At 35.7% G+C, this 11,026-nt stretch overlaps 1 protein-coding gene across 12 annotated transcripts in view; it reads left to right on the forward strand.

Annotated features, from left to right (window-relative positions):
* Positions 1–11,011, forward strand: part of beta-Spec (spectrin beta chain) — a 65,153-nt gene extending 54,142 nt beyond the window's left edge. For 10 of the 12 annotated variants that reach the window (XM_022070144.2, XM_022070151.2, XM_022070149.2 and 7 more), the window contains 4 exons: positions 2,627–2,720; positions 2,905–3,084; positions 3,368–3,556; positions 9,704–11,011. In XM_022070144.2, the coding sequence (XP_021925836.1) occupies positions 2,627–2,720; positions 2,905–3,084; positions 3,368–3,556; positions 9,704–9,707 (467 nt within the window). In that variant the 3' untranslated portion in view covers positions 9,708–11,011. Of the gene's footprint in view, positions 1–2,626; positions 2,721–2,904; positions 3,085–3,367; positions 3,561–9,703 lie in introns of those variants that run through there. The other 2 variants (XM_087357671.1, XM_087357672.1) reach the window with 1 other exon arrangement.
* Positions 11,012–11,026: the final 15 nt, after the last annotated feature.

The following is an 11,026-nucleotide window of genomic DNA, read 5'->3' on the forward strand; positions in this document are numbered from 1 at the left end:
ACCATGTAGATAGTGGCACTGCAGTAAGTGATGTAGTTCTCCAAATAATTGGTGGCAATATAGAAATTATGTAAGCAATAATATGGCAACTGTGTGATAAGAGTCAAAATGTTTGTGAACGTGTCTGTTAGCTTGTTGACATGGAAATTCTGCCATTGAAATAATTTCCTTTTACTGTCACACATTTTTACCAATGCCCATGCCACTACTGGAAACACAGCTGCAAACTTTTTTTTGTTTGTAAGACTTTTTGTTTAATCTTAGGTGTTGCTGTTATGCTGACTTATGTACATCCCTTCAAAAAGAACAAGTAGTAATCAGCAGGAGTTAATTCTGGAGAGAGGGAAGTTGTGTAAGCACAGTGATGATAATCTTGATCAGATACCAAACACCTGTGTTGTTTAGTACATTGCAGCCCAGTGCGTGGCTTTGACACCATTGTTTTCCTAAATCATGTCTGTAATTTTTGAGAATATTTTGCCCAATCAATCACAAAACTTATTGCTTTTCAAATTTAGTTATCTTGAGTGGGGAGTTCAGATAATATTATGACACTAAACAGATTCTGGTACCTTTCATATTCTCTGTGTGATGATTGAGTGCATATACCAGGACAAATCTCTGCCGACATCTTCCTCATATATCTGCTTGTGCTCTGATAAATATGGTGTCATTTTGCAGCTCTTGGAAAAGTTCACAAACATTTTTCCTCTTTCATTTAATTACACTATAAATGATTGATGAGTTGTGCCCTCCAAATAGATATTTGTAATGTAGTATTTACTGTAGGCCATAGTCCACCACCAAGTACATAGTGCTAATATGATATCTTGGTGCAGTAAGACAGAACATATTAAGTTCTTATTATACTATCCAGCCTGTTAATGGCACCATTATGTTTAGAGGTTTAAATAATTCAACCTGATGGTTTCATTTATGTAAAAAAATGTCAAGAGAATTTCAACTCCACAAAAGTCAGAAATTTCTCAACTACCCAAGTCTTCTCAGACTCTTGTTTCATAGACTTTGTTTTCGAGAGAACATGTTCCAGTGCATGCAATGTACAGATTGTTTATTGATTGTGGTGATTGTATATAATTTATAAAAGTAATTTTATGTCATCTTTTTTGTTGTAGTTGTAGAGGTATCTGTGATTGAACTGTGAATTTTGAACTCCTATACCTCCACAACTCAGCTAAGTTTTTGATGTTGATAATTAAGATGCTCCCATAATGTATGTACGTAGTTTGGATTTGGCCTTGAAATTTTTGTTGCATGTATGGTATGCACATTAATTTCGTACCTTACATTGTCTTCGTATTTAACTAAATTTGTGACACAAACCACAGTTTTATAAAATATAGTTAGTGGTACATTTATGATTTATGTGTTAAGAAAGTGATGAACTCCCAGCTTCCATAGGTGTAAACCACAAATAATAATATCCAGACATGATACTCATGATTTTATTTTGAACTTTTATCATATGGGAGTAAGAGGTATAGATCCTGTATTATGTGGCTGCTGGCTGCACTCACCTCCAGGATTAACAGTTTAGTGGTATGCTAGTGTGGCACTTGGCCAACATGCATGTGGTTCATCACAGACAGTTGTCTTGGAATGGAATTCTGAAAGAAGGAAGTACAGTTTCTATATGCACTGTCTGATAGCATTCAAAGGGTTAAAATTATTATCTATACAGTATGTACATGCAGTAGACAAATTGCACATTATTTAAATTTGTACATGTGAGCGTTGTCAGTGAATGCATAGGACACTTCTCTGGAGATTTAAGTGGACTGACTTTTGCCTTGGACTTGCACAAATGTGGTATTGTATGTGTGTTGAAGTATTCTAGTTGGAATAGTACCAGAATATTGTTAATATTTATGTTGTTGCTTTTTCTGTTGTGTTGTCAGTAAAATACAGTGCCTTTAGATTAAAGTTGTATCTGAAGTAAAGTGACATATGGCAGAAGGTGACCTTGAAGAATCTTCAAGAATTTTTCATATTTTGTTTGAAATAATTTACCTTTTGTTTGTCCAGAAACTACTTTTCATCTTTATTCAGATGCAGCTGTCGACATGCGGCTACTTTGTACTTACATTACTGTATTGATTGTGATGTGCTTTGAATATGATTGAGTTGCAGGTTTACAGACATCCTATCTGGTACTGATGCTGTTTCCTGTGACCAGCACAAAATGTTGAACTATTGGGTCTAATGTATTACTATGTTGGTATTAATGTTTGTGTTGCTTTTCATAAAATTATAATCAGAAGGAATTTGATTGTACATAAGCATGTTGGACATTCTAGTCACATATATGTCATTCTTTCCTTTCACATTGATTCACCAGCACAATGGCTGCCTCCACCGCCACCATGTCGTCGTCCTCTTCTGCTACTTCTACTGCCATGCCAGTCACCAGTACCTCTCCTTTATCTGCAGTTGTTCATTTTCTTAGAAACTACTTAAATGTGTCTTCTCATACCTATGTTGAACGTGCATTGAAGTTTATAGTGGATATTTCTTACCAAATAAATGTTCATTACCACAGTAATGTATAACCATCACTTACAGTAATATGTTGATTATATTATATATTGTGATTACTATCTTGCAGAACGGCCAAGCCCCGGTGCAGAAGAGGATCAACATGAAGGCCTTTTGACTCGAAAGCATGAGTGGGAGTCAACCACAAAGAAGGCATCAAATAGGTGAGTTGAATGCAAAGCTGCATAAGTACAATTGAATGTAATGGTTAAGTAGTTAGTACTCCTGCTTCATATTCTGGAAATACCAGGTTTAAATCATGGCCCAGAGCTGGCTGAGAAGACGGGTTTCGGTATGTTTCAGTTGAAGTGATTTGATAGTGAATTCTGCCATTACTTGTCTACACAGATCATGGGACAAGCTGTACGTGGTGTTAAGGGGTAATTTACTCATATTCTACAAAGACCAGAAGAGTTACAAGGCTGCCCCTGAGGTCTACTTCAAAGGGGAGAGTCCTGTGGATCTACGTGGTGGGTCCACCAAGGTAGCTGATGACTACACAAAGAAGAAACATGTCTTCAGAATCAAGTGAGTCACTATTTTAGAATATTGTTTGTGTGGCCTGAATGAGTAGTAAAGTTAAAACACACTCAGTAGTGGTAGACTCTGAAATAGTGTGCCTTTTTTGTTCAACCAGGTAGAGATACTGTCTCATTTCTCCCATTTTTGCTACATATGAAGACCATCTTAATATCACTGGTTACATTATTCTAAGCTACTCATGATTTCTTTACAGTCTTCATATTACTTTTCTATCTTTTGGTTTGTGTGTATTTTCCTCAGATAACATAAGCCTGTCATAATTTTTTAGGCTGGCAAATGGGGCAGAGTACCTTTTCCAGGCACGTGATGATGCAGAGATGAATGACTGGGTGCAACGTATAAGTGTACAGTGTGACCTCCAGGGGTCAGCAGGCCCTTCACGTTCGCAGACACTCCCAGCTTCTGGTGACCGTAAGGATGAACCAAAGCGTAGGAGCTTCTTCACACTGAAGAAAAAGTAAATATTGTTTTCTGCCCAGTTATCAGACTGTGTTTGTATACTGGTTGGAGAAAGTATGAAGAGCATGGTGAAAGAGAAGAATAAGAACTGTTCAGTGAAACCCAACCATGATGAGTTTAAGATGCAAGATGAAAGTTGCTCTCCCTGTAACATAACCTGTTCAGATCCTTTACCATATGATAACCTATTTTTATCTTCTAAAGATAACTGTTTTAGCGATAATGTTTGGATGGATTGATGGATGGATGGAGTAGTCTCTAGTTAGGTACATCACTCTAGCTGTGCTTTTGCAGTGAAGTGTAAGGTGCAGAGGTACAGTAAAACCACAGTTGCCCTTGTATCTAGAGCAGTTTGCAGGGTTAAGAGTGGTGAAAGTTAATCTTTACTATCTTTTTCCCCCTTGTAGTTCATCCCCCAGCAACTGTAGGATTCAAATCAGTTAAAAAATATGGGGGTAGTTTAGGTGGGGGTCTTCAAATTCTCTAAGAAATTAATTTTTGGACTGAAATTACTGTAACTTCCACACACAGCAAAATATGAGGATGTGATTTATCCAGAGCATTTGCAGCGAAGGCCAACATCTTCGTTAGTATGAACATGCAAAACACACCATAAATTTTATCTATTGTCACTAGTTTTCAGGCCAGTAGTTATGTTCTTGATCCTTTGATTTTATGATGGTTTTGAGAAGTAGCTTATCTTACATATTGTATCTTAAACAATTCTGTTAAAAAGTATTTCATAATTTCCAAATTGTAATTCATGAATTTTGCCTTTACTTTGGGAGTCCAGCTGATCTTTTGCTGCTACTATGGGAGGCTATGGTATTGGTTTGAGAAGTAATTGTGTAGTTTATGGTCTCAGGGTAGCAGTGTATAAAGCAAGCATATGTAAAGACTTTTTTTATGGGTAAACAGAACAGACTGGATACAGCTGTGATAATACAGCTTGGTCATGTGCTTCAACCATACACAGGTACAAGGAAGATTGATCATAGTTCTGACACATTGCCTTGTTTGCATTCAGCTGCAAAAGTAAATCTTTCCAAGGTTGAAGCACAGTGAAGCACCAAATGGTGAGATAATAAATTTTGTGGGCTGAAGAATGTCACAATATTTCACATAATTAATAATGATGAAAAATGGAACAGATAGTTCATGTCATTGCTGACATTCCCAGCGCATGGTAATGTATGATGAGCAGGCTTATCACAGTGAGCATGATTGAGAATATTGAAGGGCTAAGATTTTGAAGGGCCTTATGTAACAATGTTTATTTGTTCTTTCCTCCCCCCTACCCAAACCCCATGAAAAGGTTGTTATTTAGAAAGAATTTTATTTTCCATAATGTAGTTGCTATTCTCATTTTTTAAATTTCTTATTGTTTAAGGCATTGTCAGTACTTCCCATTTTTTGTGTTTTATGTTAAACAGGACAGTGTTTGAAACCTCATGTCTTGCTTCAAATGCATTATGTACCCTAGTTCACAGACAACACATGACATGCACATACATATATATGTATATCCAGATTATAATATTGTTATCCAGTTATTCCATATTATAGCTTGCATTCTGCCCTCGCCTTTGGGATATGTGACACTGTCTCATGCTGTTTTTCATCCCACATTGCTTCGTATTGAAGTAAACAGACACTCCTATCCTGTCAGAGAAAATAAATGTGTTCTAGTAATGTTGCTACTTGTGAAAACATGACTCCTCTTGTCATTTGTTAGTTACCAACTAATTCAGGAATAATAAACAGAACAAAAAAATTGTAAACGATTGTGAAGCAGTTAACTCACTGTCTAGTCCATTGATGCCTTCAAGATATTCTATATGACATATATTCTCATCCTATAATAACATGCTAACAAAATAACTGGTGATACTATCAGTAGTCATACAAAAAGTGTGTGTGAACCATTCCAGCAAGTGTCATGCTTCCACATGTTGAATGGATATTTTAAAACATTTATTTGTGAATGTGCAAAGTACAAGCAAAGCTTGCATTGTATCTGTGACCAGTAAACAAGGCACAAGGCAGTTTTTTGTACCTGATCTACCCTTACTCTTCAAGCTATTTTACTTACTGTCCCAAACATTGTAGCAGGAACTGTATGTAGAAAGACTTTGAGCATAAGTTAGGATGTGCGATTTGTAAATGTAAAGTTCTGTAGCATTCTTTGTGAACATGAAAAGTTTGACTTGTTTAATTTGAATTCAGAATATGTGAATTTTTCTAAAATCCCTCACTTGAATGACTGCAACTCATTTTGGAACAATTCACATACCAGGATACTCTGTTGTGGGTCATAACAAAACTCTTGCAAGTGTTAGAAAACATTTAATCTCTCTCCCAAACCTGAGAATATTTAGCATATGAGGACAGATACAAAACCTTTGCCAACTGTTGTTCAGGAGATCCTGGATTCAAATCATGCCCAAAGCCTGGATGAAATGTTTCATGATTTTACTCATTCCTTCTGGGCTGATACTGGAATGGTGCCATAAAATTGGTGTAACAGCTTTCTCCCACAGTCCAAACTCAGAATCCATAATAAAATAAAATAATGCAAACTTTTTACAATATAATCAGGCAATATTTAGACAATTTTTCTTCATGGAGCAGTCTTTGAGAAGCTGATGGTCACTCAGTATGTCTGATTTTCTATCAGTTATGGAACCAGATGGTTAATTACGCTGTTGACAGGACCCCACCACTGGAACCTTTCCTGTACTAGTTGAGTCCAGTCCACACTCTCTGACCATTTTTATTTAAGATTCACTTTCAGATACCAGACTCATATTCCTGTCGAGGATACAAATGCTCTTTCCAAAATTCACAAGTTAATCCGTAAAATTCTCAGTTACATACACTGAATAATGCAGATTTGGGAATGGCTGTGTATCTAATGTTGATGAACTCATAACGTATAAAGTATCTTATTACTTGATATGCTGTGTGGAGTTATGAAAGTGGGTGTCGAGTCATGCCTTAGTATCTGTCACTGAAGTCTAGGTATGTGTATTCAATGGTCTGAATGATACAGCATTAAGTAAGTCCACAGAGAAGGCTCTTATATTAGTTTCACTTCACCTGCTCTTCTGTTGAGGTTTTACTGTATTTCCAAACCTTGCATGGTCAGGTTTTGATTAAATATAGTTTTAGTATGAAATAAATGCCTTTTAGTTTCAATATCAGTGGTATGAACAGCATATTTTCCCACAATTTTTCTTTTCTTATTATGTTAGAGTATTTTGGGAGCAAGATGTGAATTTTAATTTCAGTATTGGAGAGTCCGATTCACTTTTCACAGTAAATAACAAGTGACAAAATTCTGTTTGTTTCTTAAAGTAGGTTCCATGTTTTTTTATAGATGTATACAGCTTCTGAATAACACTATTTTTAGTATAATGCTGCCATGGTCCGTAATACAGTATGAATGACCACATTTCCTGTTTGATGGTAGAAGTTTTGATAGGTAGGATGTAATGGACCATATCTTGTGTAGAGGGGTAGTGCAATATCACAATTTTGAGAAAAAGGGGTTCGGTATGATATCTATTTTAATATATAAGTTCCAAATGAAATCCACTGTCTTGTGTGCTTCTCCTGTGATTCCATGAAGGCCATAAAGTAAGGCCTTCAGGCTTGTGGGTGTGAGAGAGCTGCTGGATAAATACTTGGCTGCCTTCAGTGCGTGCATGTGCATGTGTGCGTGTGCGCTTATATACTTTAATTTAATGAGGAGAGACTAGTAAAGGTGATTGACATAAATGAAAAAGGAGCAAGGATATAGATTTGCCTACCTTTGAGTGCCTGTGCAGATACAAGAAAATGTGTGGAGGCTTTTGTTCTTCAAAGAATCTCAAATTTAAATGTGTACTTCACCCAGACTTGCATTATTGTCCTACTGCCCCATTACCTTTCCAGTCCACATGTGTGATTTGATCTGATATGACATCTGCATGATGACAGATAAACCAAGTCAGTTGTATTTTCTTTTGTTGTCAGATTAATAATAAAACATGTTAACTTGAATTGGTAGCCTTCTGTTCATGACCTAATGAATTATGATTTAAAAATTGGTGAACTGTAAATGTAATTCTTGTGATGCAGCAAAATTTTACAAAGCAAAATTGTGTTAGGTAGTTTGTGAAATAATGGGATAGTCTGAACAGAACCAGAACAATACCCAGAGATGCACACTTGCATTAAAATTTGAAAATTGATTGCAAGAGAGTTCTTCAAAGTTTTATTGAGAGGAAGATATCTGTTGTAGATAATTCCAGTTACCCTGTATATGCGAGGCTTTGTTACTTTGTTTTGGTTCGTGATACATGTTCCCATTCTGCAGTTTTACTAACTCATCAGAATGGTATAACCTGCCAGTGATTTGATAAATACTGGAAATTAGAAGCATTTCAGCTGGAAGTAGATGGTGGCAGTTTCATCAGAGAGGTATGTTGTGGTGTTGCACGCTGGATGTTGGCACACATGTATTCTGCAGTGCATGGCCCTGTCTCTGTTTCTCTCTCTTTTCTATGCTGGATGCCAGTGAAATCTTTGATAGTATAAAAGTTTGTTTCTCTTCATTTATGTATAAATTTTCCTTTACTGGTCATCTCCTGTTGAATGACTGTTGAACTAGTGTAGTATGCATCTGTTTTATGTTTGTAGGTACGAGGAGAAGCAAGTTTAATTATCGTCTTTCTTATTACTTACTCAGAATGTTGTTGTAGCATTCGGTGGTGATGTGTTATGAAGGGGGTCGGAGCAAAACGGGTGTATAGAAAATATGTGAATTTCAGTTTTTAATTTAAAAAATTACTGTTGAGTAACGAAACTGAATAATTGCAACTTCATTATGGACTTTAAGCTCAAAATTTTATGAAATTGTTAAAAAAAAATCATTTTAGTAAACAGGTTTGTGCATCTCAAAATGAACATCATATTGACACTTTGCCATAAAGATGTGGCAAATTGTTATTTGTTTCTTATATTACATAAAGAAACAGATGGCATATTGAACCCTATTTTGTTTTGATGAAAACATGAACTTGAAGTATTACTGGTTAGCTGTATTGTGATCTGTATAAGATGAAATACAATTATGGGCTGGGATAGTTCATAGTTCAGTCATTAAAATGACTGACTGGATAACGTGGTTTAAACTGTGGCAAAGGCAGGGATTTTTCTTTCTGCCACATGCAGACAAGCTGGCGTCCTATCCTAAGTATACTGGAAACAAAACAGCTAGAGTGTTTAGATGACATCTCAGCTTCATGTATTGAAATTATTATGTGAAATTTTAGGACCCTATATTGACTCTTATAATATCAGCATTGAGGCAAAATCTCTACTTACTAGAAATTAGATTTTTCACGTTTGAAATTTTTTCTCCTTTGTTGTTAAAATTAGAAAATATGCAAGTAGGAGAATATGCAGAGAAAAGTGATCTGTAATATGATAGTGTGGATGATGTAGAATAAGCAGAGGACCCCAACAGCATGACGTCTGAACACGTGAGAGTAAGTTTCATGTATTCACTGCAGTGATTAGAAGAGATGTAGATGAGGTAGTAATTAAAAGCAAACAAGAATATAAGTTATTAGTTTGGCCAGTAGTAATTTGTGCAGAAACCTCGGCCACTGAATTGGCTGTTGGACATTAAAATGTGTTACTTAGACCTCAGAAATTTGCATGACTGCCATGTTATTGTTATTGATGATTGTGAAATGTTGTAGCTGTTGCGTGGCATGATGTTCATACCAAGTTTCAGAAAAAATGTGCCTGTTTGTAAGTTGTTAGGGTGGGACATAAGACCATTAGCCTGTCTTACCATATAAAGTATGCAAAATAGAATTACATTTGTACGTATAACTGTGTATGAGTTTAGAAGCCGTAAGTCAAGCGATATTCAGTCTTTACAGATGTTCCTTGCATATTGAATTTAATGTAATGCGTATGGGATTTGGTGTATTCATTGCCATGACACACGACCATGATTCATAAATATAATGTTCTGCTTTCGAAGTTCATACAAAGTAAAACATTTCCATATCTTTGTTTGTACTAGTAAAACCACAAGCTCTTGGTATGCATGTCCTTAACAGTTCTTGTATTTATTCCTCTGTTTCAGTTAAACGCCAGAAGGAAGTAAGAGCAAGCCGTACAGACACGCGGTGAATCCTACCAGTCAAGTTGCGTTCCTTCTCCCTCCAGTTTTTTTTTTTGTCCTCAGTTTCTTGAGTTTTTTTATAATCCTTCAATAATTAAGTATGTATATTTGCAGCCATAATTTTTACTGCCAACTTGAAGTTTGAAAATCTGTAGAAATGTTCAACAAAATTTCAAACAGCAAAGTCTAGATGCACACATGTTATGCTACCCTCACTATTGCCAATATAAATACTTTTTTTGTAACGGACTGATGATTTTAGTCGGGAATGGTTGTCTTGTCGTGAGAATGAATGGAACTTGATGGAGCTGTAACTGTGTCCTTCCCCTGTGTAGTAGTAGCTGTGAACATTTTCCTTTTGTTACCGAGGGTAACTACTGCCATGAAGGAAATTTCACAGGACGGAAGATCTATATGATGGGAACTTCATAATTTGTTTTTGCCTCTCCGTTATAAGCAGCCTTTTATTAAAGATTAGAACAAATTGATAAGAAGTTATTCACAATTTAAGGAATGATATTCTGTTAAAGAGTTTTTTAATATTTTGTACATATGTTCATTTTATATGTGGGTTTATAATTTCCATCATGTAGGTTGCTGTTTTACGTGTTGTGTCAAGATTTTGTTGTTTATGTAATGATAGTTTGATCTTGAAGATTCAAGCTTTGTTGGGTGTCACATTCTTCATACCATAAGTAACACGATCGTATGGCCAGACTGCTGTTGCATCGCTGCTTTGTAAATGTTTCAGAAAGTGATTCGTCCAATCTTTTTAGGATCATTTATCATTGATGATGTTGCAGATTTCTGTATTTTTAAGCATCTTAAAAGTGAGGGATGAATTTTACGAGTTGTTTATTATGAATAGTAGAGCAAGTCATGTTAAACAGCTTTAGTTTAGTGTTAAAATACAAGCATTCAAGTGAAATATAGAATTATACTAATTATTATAAAAGTACAGAAAAGAACACCAATGAAAGCTTGATAAAATTATACCTATATCTACTGAGAAACATAAGAACACTTTAAATATTTCATGTATTTTTAATTTTACAGTTTCACGTTACGGGGATTTATCTCGGAGTTCTTCGATTACGGCCCACTTTTCTTTCGCTGTATCTACAGTTTTATTTGCTTATGCCTGCCTCGCCCTTTCTTGAAACTGCCCACCAACTGAACCTCACCTGTGGTCTAGAGATTGTTATGGATAAGGCTGTTAGTGGGAATTGTATCTTGTGCTTTGAATAATAAAAACAGTATAAAGATGGATTTGTTATAAAAGTC

This window comes from Zootermopsis nevadensis, unplaced genomic scaffold (assembly GCF_977971745.1).
Source record: "Zootermopsis nevadensis isolate Lab colony 2312 unplaced genomic scaffold, Znev_1.0 Znev_ptg000028l, whole genome shotgun sequence".
Taxonomy (NCBI): Eukaryota; Metazoa; Arthropoda; class Insecta; order Blattodea; family Termopsidae; genus Zootermopsis; species Zootermopsis nevadensis.